The sequence below is a fragment of the Coenobita brevimanus genome, chromosome 72 (genome assembly GCF_032717465.1).
Source record: "Coenobita brevimanus isolate Jiangsu-jjx chromosome 72, ASM3271746v2, whole genome shotgun sequence".
In the NCBI taxonomy this organism is placed as follows: Eukaryota; Metazoa; Arthropoda; class Malacostraca; order Decapoda; family Coenobitidae; genus Coenobita; species Coenobita brevimanus.
The window spans coordinates 36,042,060-36,059,968 of record NC_137025.1 but is presented as its reverse complement, the minus strand read 5'-3'; the positions used below and the strand labels follow the sequence as shown (position 1 = coordinate 36,059,968).

The 17,909-nt window shown below is 41.0% G+C and overlaps 1 protein-coding gene across 1 annotated transcript in view; it reads left to right on the top strand.

Moving 5' to 3' along the window:
• The first annotated feature begins 2,993 nt into the window (after nt 1–2,993).
• Nucleotides 2,994–17,909, top strand: part of LOC145407099 (uncharacterized) — a 51,251-nt gene continuing 36,335 nt past the window's right edge. Inside the window, exons 1-2 of the mRNA XM_080278122.1 lie at nt 2,994–3,131; nt 3,347–3,630. Coding sequence (XP_080134248.1) covers nt 2,994–3,131; nt 3,347–3,630 — 422 coding nt within the window. The remainder of the gene's footprint in view (nt 3,132–3,346; nt 3,631–17,909) is intronic.

Genomic DNA, 17,909 nt, shown 5'->3' with positions numbered 1-17,909 from the left:
CAGTCTTTCACCCTCCATCCTCTCCACATGGCCAAACCACCTCAGTGTGTTCCTCACAACGCTTCCTATCACATCCACATCCACACCACAACGCTCCTTTATATCCTCATTCGTCAGCCTGTCTCTCCATGTGACTCCACAGGCTCTTCTTAAATAACTCATTTAAGGATTTGAATTTCATAAATATCAGACTTTACTGGTCTACCAGAAGACCCGACGCTTCTGGTCCTGTATGAAACAGCCCTAGCATGTATTCAGTATGGACGGTGGGTGTTAGCGCCGAAGTGGTGATATGTAGAGGTGTGCGGTACATAGGAGGACTACTGGGCCCTGAAAGCAGGCTGTGAAGCCTATGCCCAGAGTCGGTCAAATATATATATATATATATATATATATATATATATATATATATATATATATATATATATATATATATATATATATATATATATATATATATAGTATATTTGAATGAATTGTAATTATTTAAATATATTTAGTAGAGTCTGATATCTAGAATATCTTAACTTTTCTAGTGTCACTCCTATGATATATTTGATTTGTCACTCATTTAAAACATGTTTCAACTCATTAAAAGTGTCATTCCTTTGGTACAGTATTTTTGTCACTCCTCAAGTGCCAATCCTTTGAAATGTCTCTCTTTTGAATAGAACAAAAATGTTTTGGGAACTATAAGGATCCAAACAAATGTAAGCAGGATACTTGAAAAGTTCAGGAATTTTGAGAGTAAAATAAGTTTCATAGTACAATTCCTTTAATGCTCACTTGGACTACATTTTTGGAAATTCTGGGAGCTTTGGTTGAAGGACAAGGAGAAAGATTTCATTAGGATGTAATGTAGATGGTGAGAAGATACCAAGGAAAATGGAATGTCAACATGATGGCGGACTACTGGTTGATGTTGTACACTGAGAATCCACCAAAATCCCATAAAAGGAAACATTCCAGGCATAGATTTGAAACGAAAATGCAGTAGTTTGAATGAATCTGTATTCTACTAGTGGTCTATATTTGTCTACTTTTATTCAAATTACTGCTGCTTATACATTTTAAATTTGGATTTTCTATGTCCATATAGCAGCAAATCCATAGCCTTGAGTACTACTCTTCATCATTTTGTGAGAAAAGCCTTCATAATAGAGGATATCAATTGAAAAATTTGGAATTAGCTCCCCCAAAATTGCTATTTAAAGAACAGCACTGAACCAGCTTTCACCTGCTACATTTTGCAGAGTTAGTATTTTATGTAATCCAAACTAAATAGTCAATCTGCACTGTGATCCACGAAGCTATTTATCACGCACACTATGGCATCTCCAAGCTCACATCATTCCACATCCGAACATTACAATATTATTAACCCCCGCCGCACTCACCGCCTCATATGAGGCGATATGCTGGCCACCCCTGGCCATGCTGATCACCTCATACGAGGCAGTTGGTCTACGCTCCATAATTTAAAACACAAGGAAGCATCAGTGGTTTCTATGGGAACGTTAAGTACCCCTCTATATCATCAAAGCAGTTGCCAAGCTCTGCCACATCGCAGTTGCCATATACTACACATTTAGTAATTCAGATATGCAGGCCACCTGTGGCTAAGCTAATTGCCTCATGTGAGGTGATGGGTCCCTGTGCCATAATTTCGAGCACAAGGAAGCATCAACTGTTTCTATGGGAACATTGAGTCTCCCTCAATTCCATCAGAGCAGTTGCCAAGCTCTGCCACACCACAGTTGCCATATACCACATATTTAGTAATTTGGTTCTCGTTTGTAGCCCTGCAATGGCAGACTCATACCCGTCTACCTCCCGCGGTGCTGGCGACTATCTCCGCCCTCACACCCACCCAAGAGGCGCAAGTTACATAAAGATGAGGGTGACGAAGAGCTCAAGCTCAGAAACACTTGATCTGCTGACAAAAAATCAACTTAATATTTATAAAAAGGTCCGAAAACAATGTTCAGAGGTTGATAAGTATTAGCGCGGCGGGGGTTAGTAATGATTTACTGTTGCAGAGTATATATAGTGAAGGAGAAGGAAAAGTAGATGAGAAGCTGGTTGGCTTAGTGTGTTAACATATGAGAAGTGGAAAAATTAGGGAAAAATGTCGGACATTTAATTAGTATCGTACAGTGTGCACCTATATAGGTATATGTGACCTTATGAAAAGTAATATTCGAACTGAACATACGAAAAAATATACATCACACTAACAAAGCAATGTGAACCAAAATGTATGAGTTTTAACGGAATGCGGTCAATTTTAACAAGAAAAAAAGCTTAACCTTGACCACTGAAATCTTACAGATTTTTAAAACCAATGCTGTTCCAAATGGTAATGTTCCCTGCTTTAATAAGTAGATGGTCGGCACTCCAGGGAATCAGATAATATAAATACGGCCACTATAACTATGGAAAGGGCATCCAACACGGGTGAGGTGACTGCTGGGTTTAGGCCAGCTACTTAGCTACAGGCCTGACTCTCGTTCTTATGGCATCATGGAAGACAGTGAGAGGCCTCCAACTACCTGTTCTCTTTCTTCTTTGCATGTTGCATCATTCTGTCATTCCCTGATACCTATGATCTATCTCACATGATAGGATTATCTTCCAACGTATCCAGTACTCGCCATAACTTTCAAATGTATACATTAATTTCATTAAGTAACAATAAATCTACTTCTGTAATTACCTGGGAATATATTGATACACACAGAATACACAGTTTGAATGAAAACACACACACACACACACACACACACACACACACACACACACACACACACACACACACACACACACAGAGTGAGACAGCACGAGAAGATGGATGCATAGTGATGCACTCCACTACTGACATACTTAAGAGTATCTTGAAATTGAATTGAGCTCAATTCTAGGCTAAATTAAGTGATGATTTAATATAGCAGAGCAAGTGTAAGTAAAAAAGTATAAGTAAAAAAGTACATACCATGCCAACAGTTGATGCTCTGTCAGGTGCCAAGTGGCTCTCTACCCTAGACATAAACACAGGATATCACCAGTTCAAGGTTGCAGAAAAGGACAAGGAGAAAACAGCCTTTTCGGGGCTGGGTTTACGGCTGTTCAAAGTGATGCCATTTGGCTTATGCAATGCTCTGCTACTTTTGAGCACCTCACGGATAGAGTACTGGAAGGCCTGCACTGGCAGACAGCTCTCATCTATCTTGATGTAATTGTGTTTGGATGCACTTTTGACCAGGAACTGGAAAGGTTGTCAGAGGTGTTCAACAGGATCCGAGCAGCACACCTGTTGCTGAACCCTAAGAAGTGTTACCTGTTCCAGAATGAAATAAAGTACCTGGGACACATTGTAGGCGAGGGCGGCGTCTGTACTAATCTGGAGAAGGTGGCAGCTGTGAGAAACTGGTCGGTTCCAACTTGTGTGAAGGAGCTACAGAGTTTTCTGGGTTCATGTACCCACTACTGGGGTTTTGACAAGGAATTTGCAATGATAGCTGCATCTCTCCACAAGTTGTTAGAAATGAGACAGAAGTTTGTGTGGACTGCAATGACTCAGAAGGCCTTCAATGAACTCAAGCATGCATTGACAAGCTCTCCTGTGTTGCTGTACCCCGATCAGAGTCAACCTTTCATCCTGGACTGTGATGCTAGTGATCATGGCATTGGTGGAGTCCTGTCACAGAGGAAGGATGGCAAAAATTATGTGGTAGCATATTACAGCAAAATGCTCAGCCCACCGTGGCGGAACTACTGTGTGACCCCTAATAAGTTCTTGGCAATGATGAAGAGCCTTGACTTCTTCCATCCCTACTTGTATAGGTCTTACTTCATCATGGGGAGGGACCATGCAGCACTCCAATGGCTGAAGACATTTAAGAATCCACAAGGACAACTGGCACGCTGGCTTGGGAAGCTGGACCAACACAACTATGAAGTGCATCACCATCCTGGGCGGGTACAGTGCGACCATTTTGGGAAGAGGTTTCCAGGTTCACCTCTGCAACTAAGAGCTACTGGAGTCAGTGGGACCTACTCCATTTGAACAACGGACTACTAGGGCGTCAGAGGGGGACACTCGATGGCCTCAGCAAGTATGGACAACTCGTAGCTCCTAAGAAAATGAGGTTTGAGGTCTTAGAAGAGTATCACAACCAGATCACTAGTTGGCATCTGGGAGTGAAAAAACCTTAAGACAGCTGTGACAGAGGTTCTACTGGACTGGTATGCATCAGAATGTTGAAGAATGGTGTCAGGCCTATGATGTATGCTGTGCCAAGACCGGACCCTAGAAACGTGGTTGCACCCCTCTTCAGCTGTTTCAAGTGGGTGCACAAGTGGAATGCGTTGCAGTGAACATTGCTGGACATCTGCCACTCTCTAAAAGAGGAAACCGGTATATATGTGTTGCCATGGACTGCTTCACAAAGTGGACAGGAGCCCATGCCATCCCCGATCAAGAAGCCGCAACTGTTGCTCAGGTATTTGTTGACCAGTTCGTCTGTTGTTTGGGGATGCCGTAAGAGCTACATTCAGACCACGGTAGAAACTTCGAGTCTTCCATGTTCTGGGAGTGCAGCAAGTTACTCGGGACAAAGAAGACCAGGATGGCCCCATTAAGGCCACATTCAGATGGGATGGTGGTCAAATTCAACTGGACCCTGGGACAAGAACTGGCCAAGTACTGTGTTGAGGGACAGATGGAATGGGACCAGAAATTATCTGCACTGCTGATGGCATATCGGTCAGTCTCCCACAAGTATACCAGCTACACCCCTGCATAACTGATGCTAGGCCACGAGTTACAATTGACAGTTGATCTGTTGAAGAGAATACCACTTTCAAAGAGCTGCCTGCAGACACCTCCAGCTATGTGAAGCCACCTGGCAAAGAGCTGCCTACAGACACCTCCAGCTATGTGAAGTATCTTCAGGAAAGACTGGCAGAGGTACATTACCAAGTTCGAGGAGATCTGAAGTTTTCAGGTAAAGTGATGAAGTGCAATTATGATGCCAAGGTATGTGAGGTGAGCTTCAAGGCTGGTGACAAAGTTTGGTTTTAGAATCCTCAACAGAAGAAGGGAGTCACCGAAGCTGCAGAACCCCTGGGATGGTCACTATACTGTTTTGGACCGCATGTCAGACGTAATGTACTGAATTCGGGATGGCAGGAAGTCTCGCACAAAAGTGGAACATGTGAGTTGTCTGTGGCAGTTCCATGACTGAAGACAGAACAGCTGGGATATTCTCTATGAATTATGCACACCCGCATCCAACGATGTTGAGGAGGACCCTTCTTTGGGACTGGCTGAATGAGAGCAAACTTCCAGCAAGAAGGAAAGGTACAAGTTGACAGACAAAGGTGAAAGAGCTTGCCTAGGCAGGGTGTAAGCACAGAAGCACAGTTCTTGAGAACAACAGGAGGGACTCCATCAGGCCCATATGCCTTATTAGTATTGAGGCCTGTGACAGCAGAAAATACATCAGCTGAAGAAATTTTAATATCAGCCATGAAGAAGTCAGAGGGGGGAAGTGATGGAGGAACAGCACCGGAATCGTCTAAGGTGGAATTGGAGGAGAAAATCTGAGTGAAGAGATCTGCTTTATCAGTAGAAGAAATAGCTAAAGAACCATCAGAGTAGAAAAGAGGAGGGAAGGATGATGAGGTAAAGTTGTTAGAAAGGTTTTTGGCAAGATGCCAGAAGGAGCGGGAAGAATTCGAGTTGGAGAGTTGAGATCATTTAGTACGGATGAAATTATTTTTAGCAGAGCGAAGAACAGACTTAGCACGATTCCGGGCAGAAACGTAAAGATGATGTGATTCAGGGGTGGGTTGGCTCCGGTACCTTTTGTAGGCCTTCTCCTTGTTGTGGACAGCATGAGAACAAGCGTGATTAAACCAAGGCTTTCTTGCGTTAGTCAAAGGATATGAGAAAGGAATGTATGCTTCCATGCCCGAGAGAATAACCTCCGTAATGCGCAAGGCACACTCAGATGGCTCCCGGCCATGGAAGCAATAATCATTCCAGGGAAAATCAATGAAGTATTGCCTGAGGGCCTCCCAATCCACGGCTCCAAAATGCCACAGACGACGTTTCCCTGGAGGGTCCACAGGCCGTACTGGAGTGATAGGACAGGTTAAGGTGATAAGGTTGTGATCGGAGAAGCCCAACGGAGAGAAAAGATTAACAGTGTAAGCAGAAGGATTAGTTGTAAGGAAGAGGTCAAGTATGTTGGAGCTCTCTCCAAGGCGGTCTGGGATACGGGTAGGGTGCTGTACAAGCTGCTCTAGGTCATTAAGGATAGAAAAGATGTAGGCTTGTTCACCAGGTGGATCAGTGAAAGGAGAGGAGAGCATGATAGCATAATCATGTATCCTTTTTTTTTTCTTCTCTCTTGTAATGCTCGTAGGTTTTAATTTTTCTAGTCTTTCTTCATAGATTCGATCCCTTAAGCTTGGTGCCCATCTTCTAGCAATCCGTTGTACCTTTTCAGTCTTATCTGTGTGTTGTTTGAGATGTAGATTCTAGACTACTGGTGCATGTGGATTCCAGACTACTGATGCATACTCCAGGATTGGCCTAATGAATGACATGATTAACTTTCTCAGCATGTCCTTTTTTATATATGTGAATGTTCTCCCTACATGTCAAGTGGGGTTGGAGGAGGATTAGTGCCCCTCCCTGTAAAACAATTAACTCTAAGCCCTTGGCCACCCCGATTGGGATACATGGCGTCTGGCAATGAATGAATGAATGAATGAATGCTACTCTCATATTTGCAAGTACCCTGTACATATTTCGTACTTTCTCATCGATGTCGTCAGCCGGAAAAATTTTCTTATTGAGAATCACTCCTATGTCCTTTTCCCTTTCTGATCTGTGTAGTCTGGACTTTTTCCACTTTTACCAAAGATGATTACATGGCATTTGTCCACACTGAATCCCATTTGCCATCTGTTGCTCCATTCATGAGGCTTATTTAATTCTTCTTGTAGCTTTCTGCAAGAGTATGTCTTTGTATTTCTCCTTTGTATTTTTGCATCATCGGCAAATATATTTAGATAGTTTCCATTGCCAATGATGCATTTAATGTCATTAATAAATAAAAACATAATTGGTGGAGGCATTGAGCCCTATGGGACTCCACTAGTCACTTCTCTTGGTGTAATTTTGTGATCAGTAAACATCTTTCCATCTATTTATCTATCTCTCCATGATGAGTAATGTTCCCTCAGTAGTGTTCTTATTTTCCTTTTCCTGAGCACATCCTGCATCCAACAGGATGGATTACCTTGTATTCCTCCATGATGGTGCGATTTTCGTAAAGGTCTTTGGTGAGGTACTCTGTCAAAATTTTGCCTTGCAGAGATCCAAATAGATACTGTCTACCCATCCTTCTCTTTTCTGTAGTGTTTCTGCAACTCTACCATAAAACGAGTAGCTTAATAGATTGGTAACGCATGATTTGCCCATTCTAAAACCTAACTGTCTTTCTTTTATCATACTATGTTTTTCCAGATGATATACCCAAAGTTTAAATCAGCTTTTAATATTTTACAACGCTGATCAGTGATACTGATCGTTAGTTAAGTGGATTTTGTCTATTTCCTTTCTTGAAGAGGGTAACAATGTTTGCTTTCTTCCAAACATCAGGTAGTTTCTCTTGTCTTAAGGATTCCTTGAAAATTAAATATATTGGTCAGCTTAACTCTTCTGCACATTCATGTAATGCCCAAACTGAAATCTTGTCAGGACCATTTGCTTTGCCCTTGTCTAATTTGCACAATTCTTCCTGGACCTCTTGCTTCGATATCTTTATATCTGTTAAAATGTGTATGGGCATGCTTGTTCCTATTCATCTCTCTTCTATTAACTCTCTTCTTTAAAGATGATTAGATTTTTTTTGTTTAGTACTTCACAAATGTCATCTTCATTTATATAGATTTTTTCCCCATCCCTGATGGATTATATATTATCTTTGACTGTAGTTTTGCTTCGGATGCAGCTGTAAAACAGCTTTGGTTGATCTGTACTTTTATTTAGAATGTCTACCTCAGTCTGCCTTTGGGCTTCTCTCCTTATCCTTGTGTAATCATTTCTTGCCTGTTTATACCGATATTTCTCATACGTCCTTTCGCTGTTATGTCGTCTATATCTGTTCCACAGCAAATCTCTTTTTTCTTTTTCTTTTTCTTTTTTACGTTCGGTATTAAACCATTCTGCTATCCTTATTTCTGTTTCTTTGTGCTGAGGGATATAGTTCTGGACTCCTGTTAAAAAAAAAAAAAAAATCACAAATTTCTATGTACTGTATAACTGTCATAAAAGACATTGTAGTTACTTGTAGAGAAGTTATATATATTAGACTTATGGACGAGCGGTTGTTATACTTGAGTAGCTTCGTGAGTAGCTAATCTTCTTTCCCATTTGTCATGTAGTGACAGGAGAGGTAAAGAATAGTATGGGACTATTTTTATTTGTCTTGGAAATATTAACAGTCTCTCACACAGAGCGAAGTATAGAGTAGAGTCCCGCCTGCTACCTCCTGTCTCGCTCTCTCTCTCTCTCTCTCTCTCTTGCCCATGTTGCTAAGCCCTTCTCCCCACTACCTGCCTCTTCTATGGCCTGTCTCCTTCTGCCCTCTCTTTCCTAAATTCTGGTGAAACAGGAGACGTATCACGTGTGTTCCTTGTGAGTGGAAAGTTCTAGAAGCCTGTGTGTGAGTATGTGTGTATGTGTGTGTATGGTCACTAGGCGCTGTCGTGTGCCTATAAAGCATTCCTTGAGTTAAGAGTGTGTAAGCATGTTTAGCATTGCTCGATTCTCGCAGACACAATACCTTCTCATCATCTGACTCCTTGATTCTATCTATCTCTCTATCTATCTATCTATTATGATTTGTAATTATAATATGGAGTCCTAACATATTGCTCGGTCACGCGAAAATGGCGTACCATCGACAGTTAATAGTCATAACATATTAATACATATTATATACACATTATAATGAACTTATAAGCTAATTAAGTGAAATGCATAATATTGTAAAAGTAACATAATCGTATGAATATTGTATACATATAATATTTATAGTAAATAGTGATTATTTAGTAATATTACATTTTAAACAAGTTGTATATATATTTGAATAAATGCATTAAAGTAAATTATTTAACTGTAATACAGTATGTACTTGGGTTATTGTAGTGAAATTCATACATGCAAGAAAAAAAAATAGTTTAAAATTAAGATTATGGTAAGAGTTATTAATATTTCATTTAAAGATAATGGTACTGGTCTGCCATACATGGGTCATTCTTCTTTGTATTTTATATATATATATATATATATATATATATATATATATATATATATATATATATATATATATATATATATATATAATTAATACTATATACAAAATATATACATTCATTCAGGGGGGCTAACTTGGATGTTAACTCTCCCCCCACTAAATAATGACTCCAAATTAGCAATTCTTGCATGCATTCTGTGCATTGCGAACAGCAGTACTGCAACTACAATGCAGACGATTATAAAGACAGTAGGTGCTGGGCTATACATATAATATGGGTTGAACATACTCAAACTCAAATCTTCCCAGGGCTTCATTGTTTCATTGATCAGCAGCGAACGTATGCGAACCTTGTCTACGAATCAACAGTAAATTCCTACAAAATATCAAGATTGAAAACAAGAATACCTCTCACAACCAACAACTTACAACCAGCTCCTGCCAGTTCTCTCCAACCAGCCCCCTCCGTCTCCCCGATCATCAAGCTGATTTAGAAGTGATCACACGACGCCTTGCAAGTAGTTTAACAATATATTGATACAAACAATCTTGCAACTTCTACGACGAACCAGCGAACTACAACCATCCACAATCAACTATAATTAACAACTCTACGAGTCGTCTGTATAATCTTCTACACGCCCCTACAAGTAGCGGCAGTTTTCATCCTACAACGAGTAAATCACAAGAGAAAAGGACCGAGAAAACATCGACAAAGAAAAACGGAACAAACAAACGAAGAGTGAGACACGACTCATAACCACCAGTCTCTTCGGAGGCGTGGGTTCGAATCCCACCGCTGCCACCAAATGTCATAAAAGACTTTGTAGTTACTTGTAGAGAAGTTATATATATTAGACTTATGGACGAGCGGTTGTTATACTTGAGTAGCTTCGTGAGTAGCTAATCTTCTTTCCCATTTGTCATGTAGTGACAGGAGAGGTAAAGAATAGTATGGGACTATTTTTATTTGTCTTGGAAATATTAACAGTCTCTCACACAGAGCGAAGTATAGAGTAGAGTCCCGCCTGCTACCTCCTGTCTTGCTCTCTCTTTCTCTCTCTCTTGCCCATGTTGCTAAGCCCTTCTCCCCACTACCTGCCTCTTCTATGGCCTGTCTCCTTCTGCCCTCTCTTTCCTAAATTCTGGTGAAACAGGAGACGTATCACGTGTGTTCCTTGTGAGTGGAAAGTTCTAGAAGCCTGTGTGTGAGTATGTGTGTATGTGTGTGTATGGTCACTAGGCGCTGTCGTGTGCCTATAAAGCATTCCTTGAGTTAAGAGTGTGTAAGCATGTTTAACATTGCTCGATTCTCGCAGACACAATACCTTCTCATCATCTGACTCCTTGGTTCTATCTGTCTCTCTGTCTATCTATCTATTATGATTTGTAATTATAATATGGAGTCCTAACATAACACTTATATCTTGTCCTATATGCCCCCTTTCTCAATCTTTTTCTATAAGAAACTACTTTAGGTCATGATAGTTGCCTTTTTTGTAGTTTAGATTCCTTTTGCAGCTTTCATTGTCGCTAACCACATCATATGCTAACCTGAAACTGCAGTTTAATACTGCATGGTCACTTTTGCTGAAAGGAGGGTGATATATTATGCTGTCAGTTTCCTTATCTTGCCTAGTAAATAGAAGATCTAATATTGGCGGTTCCTCTGGTCCTCTTATTCTGGTGTTTTCCTTAACATGTTGTGTTAGGAAAAACTGCATACGATCCAGGAGCTTGTGATCCCAACAACTCTCAAAGCTATTTACATATAGATATTCCATTTATATTTGTGTTGGAATTTTGTATAATTCTTTCAGATTTTCCTTCCATTCCATGTAGTAGAGTACTTAAACTCTGTATTGTACTTTCTGCCAAGTCTTCATATTCACCTCTATCCCAGGCGTTTGTCTTGGGTGGCATAGATACATTTGCCACCATTATTTTCCCTTTGGATGTGTTGATCTCTATTGCAATTAATTATACTAGTGAGGGTATACGTAATCCTATCTCTTTGAGATAGTACAATATTTACATATTTACAGTTGATAAAAACCAAAACCATATAGTTCAAAAGTCACATCACTCAGGGATGCTCTACTGGCGATCTTCTCATCTTCCTTTCAGACCCCTGGTCATCCTCCTTTCGGGACTTTGGTGAAACCTTTCCCATTGCACTTGACATCTCAAAGTCTTTCGATCGAGTCTGGCATAAATCTTTGATTTCCAGACTTCCCTCTTACGGTTTCTATCTTCTATCTGACCCTTCATCTATAGCTTTCTTTCTGACCGATCTATAGCTGCTGTTGTAGACGGCCATCGTTCATCTAGATCTATCAACAGTGGTGTCCTCAGGGCTCTGTCATATCACCAACTCTCTTCCTTTCAGAAGGAAGAGGACAACGAGCGTTGACTTGAGCAGTATCTTTATTCAAATTTTTCGACATTAAAAATATCATCAGTAATCTAAAAATGGGAAACAAAAACTCTAGTCAAAACACTAAAAACGCAATATTGTGCATATGAAAAAACACAGAGAGATATACGGTCTACATGTGACAAAAAAAAAAAACAAAAAATAGGGGGATGGGAAAGGCTACTCAAACAGTTACGTAACACAAAGAGGTACTGCAAACAGAGTGTTATTTAGAGATGGATTATGTGACTTTATATATATATATATATATATATATATATATATATATAGCTTCCCCCCCCCCTGTGGCGGGGGGGGACACAATCTGGCCGCACTAAGGGGTGGTACTACTACTCTGCAGCCAGGTTGTGTTAGGAAGAATACTGCCACCGTATTCCCTGAGTGTCGTAAAAGGCGACTAAAAGGGGCGGGGTGAGGGGACTAGGGACCCTTTCCTCTGATTTTTAGTTCCTAAAAAGAGACAGGCTAGAGAAAGGGATGGGGGATCGAGTTATCCCCGTACCCTGAAGATTGGGTGTATGAATGTGTGTGGATGTAGTACGATTGAGGCTAAAAGGGAGGAGATTGGGAGAATGTTTGTGAGAAGAAAGTTGGATGTGTTAGCTTTGAGTGAAACGAAGATGAAAGGCAAGGGTGAGTCTACGTTTGGAAGTGTGAATGGAAGATCGTCAGGAGTTGACAGAGGAAGGGCAAGAGAAGGTGTGGCCTTGTTAGTGAGTCCGGAAGTACAGCAGTGTGTGATTGAATGGAAGGAGGTGTCATCGAGACTGATGTGGGTGAAAGCGAAATTTGAACGTGAGTTGTGGGTGTTTGTGAGTGCATAAGGGCCTGGTAGTGAAAGGGATGAAGAAGAGAAGGAGTCTTTCTGGAATGATGTTAATGAGTGTCTGCAGAGTTTTGGAGCGAATGTGAATGTGGTAATGATGGGAGATCTGAATGCCAGAGTGGGAAATGTAGCAGTTGAAGGTGTAGTTGGTATGCATGGTGTGCCTGGAAGAAATGAAAATGGGGAACGAATGATAAGGATGTGTGTTAAGCGAGAGATGGTGATTGGAAATACGCTGTTTCAGAAGAAAGATATTTATAAGTATACATGGGTGAGACAGGAGGGTGGAAGGGTTGTTGATAGAGCTTTGATGGACTATGTGGTTGTGTCTAGGAATGTAATAGGAAGATTGTTGGATGTGAGAGTTCTGAGAAGGGAGGGTGGAGGTATGTCTGACCACTACATGGTGGAGGGAAAATTATGAGTAGGTAAGAGATGGGTGAGAGCTAGGAGGGTTAGGTGTGGCAGGGAGGTTTTGAAAGTGAGTGAGTTGGATAAAAGAGAGAAAAAGATAGAGTATCAGGAGAAATTGAAAGATCAGTGGAACGCAGTGAAAGATCAGGAAAATGGCAGTGTGGAGGAGGAATGGCAGTTGTTTAAGAGTGCTGTGGTGGGGAATGCAGAAGAGGTGTGTGGTGTGAGACGTGTGGGTGGTGGTGTAAGAAAATGAAGCGTACGGTGGTGCGAGGAAGTAAGTATGGCTGTGGCTGAGAAGAGATGTGCATATGAAGTGCGGCTGCAGAGGAAGGATGAAATGTCATATGAAAGGTATAAGGAAAAGAGGAATAGGGCGAGAAGGGCGGTGCGTGATGCTAAAGTGGCAGCAGATGAGAGGTGGGGTAGGCGGCTGACTGAGAATTTTCAACAGAATAAGAAAATGTTTTGGAAGGAGGTGAAAAGGGTGCGAAAAGGAGAGTATGGGAAGGAAGAACGAGTAAAAGCAGAGGATGGAAGGATGTTAATTGAGATGGATGCAGTAAGGAAGAGATGGGCAGTGTATTTTGAAAGACTGCTAAATGTAGAGGAGGAAAGGGTGGCTGAGATTGAGGTGGATGGAAGGGTGCAAGGAATAAATGTGTTGGGAGAGTTGAATGATTCTTTGATCACGAAGGGGGAAGTGGAGAAGGCAGTAAAGGAGATGAAAACAGGGAAAGCTGCAGCTATGGATGGGTGTGCTGTGGAATGCCTGAAAGGTGGTGGAGTGACTATTGTTAACTGGTTAGTAAGATTGTTGAATGTGTGCTTCGTGAAAGGTATGGTGCCAGTTGACTGGGCAAGTGCTTGTGTGGTCCCGTTGTATAAAGGCAGGGGTGATAAGTATGAATGTACTAGCTTTAGGGGTATAAGTCTCTTGAGTGTTGTAGGTAAGGATTATGGTAGAGTGTTAATTATGAGAGTTAGAGAGGGTACAGAGGGAGTGATTGGTGATGAGCAGTGTGGCTTTAGGAAAGAGAGGGGATGCGTTGATCAGGTGTTTGCTGGGAGACAAGTGTGTGAAAAATATTTAGCGAAAGGCAAGGATGTGTTTTGAGCATTCATGGATTTAGAGAAAGCGTATGATAGAATTGATAGGGATGCTTTGTGGACTGTTTTAAGATTGTATGAACTTGATGGTAGGTTACTAAAAGGGGTGAAAAGTTTTTATGTAAATAGTAGAGCGTGTGTAAGAGTGGGAAATGCTGTGAGTGATTGGTTTCCCGTGAGAGTGGGGCTGCGACAGGGATGTGTGATGTTGTCTTGGTTGTTTAATATTTACATGGATGGTGTTATAATGGAGGTGAATGCAAGAGTTTTAGGTGGAGGTCTGAGTCTGGTGAATGTTGATGGTAGAGAGTGGAATATGAAGCAGCTGCTGTTTCCGGATGTTACTGCATTGGTGGCTGATTCAGAGGAGGGATTGAGACAGTTGGTAGAGGAAATTGAAAGTAAATGAGAATAAAAGTAAAGTGATGAAGTGTACGAGGTTGGTAGATGGTAGGGGGATGACTATAGTTTTGAATGGCGAGTAGCTTGAGGAGGTAGAGTGTTTTAAATATCTAGGGTCACATGTTGCTGTGGATGGAAGAATAGATGCAGAAGTGAAGTTTAGAATAAATGAAGTAGGAAAGGTGGTGGGTGAAATGAAAAGTGTTTAGATGTCGTTCGCTTAGAATGGAAGTAAAGAGAAGGCTGTATGAGGGTGTTGTGGTACCGACTGCGTTATATGGGGCTGAAACATGGAATATGGGTGTAGTAGAGAGGAAAAGTTTGAATGTAATGGAGATGAGGTGTATGAGGAGTATGTGTGGAGTGACGAGTATGAATCGAGTGCGAAATGATGAAGTGCGAAGAAGAACTGGAGTTGTTCGGGAGATGGCTGGTAGAATTGAGCAGAGGGTGTTGTGATGGTTTGGGCATATGGAGAGAATGGATAATGAGCGATTGGTGAAAAAGATAACTAGATCTGATGTGAGAGGTGTAAGGCTGAGAGGAAGACCACAAATAGGATGGATGGACAGTGTGGAGAGAGCGCTGGATGCAAGAGGGATGTCTGTCGAGCAAGGAGGAGTGGCTGTGCGTGACAGAAATAAATGGAGAGAAATTGTGAATGAATAAGTGATGACGCAGCCCTGAGTAGATATTCTCCCGCATTTGATCTGATCAGCTAGTCAGGTCAGGTGTGGGTAAGGGGATGGGTCTGTTATGATGTGGCAGGGGTAAACCAGCTCTGCTGTCGGGCCCTGCTGCGGATATCACTGATAGCATTGCGCAGTTGACCCTTGTGCGGTGTGGTGCGGTGAGGATCTGTCCGTTTTCCCCTTTGGGGCTAAGATGCGAATGAATGTGTTTGAATGGATGAGTAAATGGGGAGTGTGTCATCCTGTCTCGGCTACCTCCCTTTCCTTGGGGGAAGCAGCCTAGGTATAAAGATTGATAGAATATATATATATATATATATATATATATATATATATATATATATATATATATATATATATATATATATATATATATATATATATATATATATATATATATATATATATATATATATATATATATATATATATATATATATATATACAGTATATATATTGATTCTAGCAATCTTAAGTTATTATTTGACGAAGAAGCTAATATTTTAAAATATTCCTTTCTAAGTAAGATATCACAAGATTCACAATGGTCTCTTCCTTTTATTCAACAGTGATCTTCTAAGCTGTATAATCCTATCCACTCGTATGCTGATGATTCCACCCTTCACCTTTCCATTCGGATTTCGCAATGTCCATCTCAGCAGCTATTTCAACAAACAAGGGGTTAGGCCATGGCACACCTAATGTCTGACTTGGGTCGTATCTTTGACTGGGGTAATAATAATCTTGTTGTTTTTAATGCATGAAAGAGTCAATTTTTACACCTATCAACCCATGAAAATCTTCCACAGGAGTACCCACCAACGTTTAATAATATCCAGCTCAATCCTGCGTCATTCTTGAACATACTTGGGGTTTCATTCACACGCAACTTATCTTGGAAAGATCATATTGCGTCTCTTATAAAATCTGCTTCCAAGAGATTAGGTGTGCTAAGCCTACTCCGTGCCTTCTTTACCCCTACACAGTTGTTGACTTCATACACGGGTTTTATTCGACCATGTTTAGAGTACATCTCTAATGTGCGGGGAGGCTCCCCACATACAGCTCTTCTTAGTAGAGTGGAATCAAAGGCTATTCGTCTCATCAACTCTCCTCCTCTTACTGGCTCCCTTCAACCTGTCTCTTCGCTGCACTGCAGCCTCTTTATCTCTTTAGTATTGCTACTTCAATGGTCACTGCTCCTCTGAACTGCCTGCTTGCATCCCTCCACCTCTATGACGGGCATGCAACACCCATCTAGCAACTAACTCTCATCCCTTTTCTGTCCAACTCCCTAAAACAAGAGTTAACTGTTACTCCAAGTCCTTCATTTATGCACCAGGTCAACTCTGGAACTGTCTTCCTCTGTCTGTATTTCCTACTTCCTATGATCTCAAGTCTTCCAAACGCAGTATGCCTAGGCATCTCAAAATGAACTGATCTTGAATTTGGCTTTTTTTTTTTTTTTTTTTTTAAGGAACGTTGTGCAGGCTCAGCCTTTGGTTTCTTCTTCCTCGCATTACATATATTATTATTATCATCATCATCATCATCAGCCGTTGAGGTCCACTGCAGGACCGGCCTATCCCTACCGAAGCCGGGACGATACAGCCAATGTATCTCTACCCAGTGGCTTAGGCTGTCTGGTAGAGATTGTATGTAGGGTGAGAATTGCTTGTAAGTGTAATTGTATTGTCGTATTGGCTCTGGATGTGTGTGTAGTCTGTGAACTAAGTGTAATCGGCCCGCCTTAAGCCGATTTGGTGCAAGCATACTAGTTTGTGACACTGGCTCGACCACAGCACCCCTTGTGTCCGCCAAAATAGCAAGTGGCTTGGTGAACGCTTCCCATAGTTTTTACAACTCTGGCGGGAGGCGAACCCGCGCTCACCAGCGTGCGAAACGCACAGTCTACCACTGTACCACAGAGGCACCATTCTATATATATATATATATATATATATATATATATATATATATATATATATATATATATATATATATATATATATATATATATATATATATATATATATATATATATATATATATATATATATATATATATATATATATATATATATATATATATATATATATACAACTACTGCAAGTCCACCGCTGAACAATGGCCTCCCCCATCCTTTTCCACGAATTCCTTGACTGAGCCAATGCCTGCCACGTTTTGCCTGGATTTTACTCTATCTTATCTCTACAAATTCTGTCTACCTTTTTCAGCAGCACTTACGATCTCTTGAAGTCCTGTCAGTCAGCCACTTGCTCCATCAGTTAGCCCTTACTCTTGCTATATGACCTGCCCACTTCCATTTCTGTACTTAAATAACTTAGTTTGCCCTTTCACCCAAGTTGATCTTTTCCTTTCTCTTAAAGGTATTTGCAATACTGACCTTTCCATATCTCGTTGAGAACAGATTACTGTAGGTGATTTTCTTTCGATTTTTTCTTTCAGCTCTTTAGATTCCACAACTGTATGTCATAGCTGGGAGTATACATATAAAACTTGTGGTGGCTGAATCGATAAGGTTGCCTGCAGTCCTAATGGACCCAGGTTCGAATCCTCGCTGGGGCAGGGAACAGTTTAAAGCTTTGAATTTCGTAAAAAGCAGACTGTACCGATCTACCAAAAGACCCGCCGACATGTATAAGTACGCACGCAAATACTAGTACAG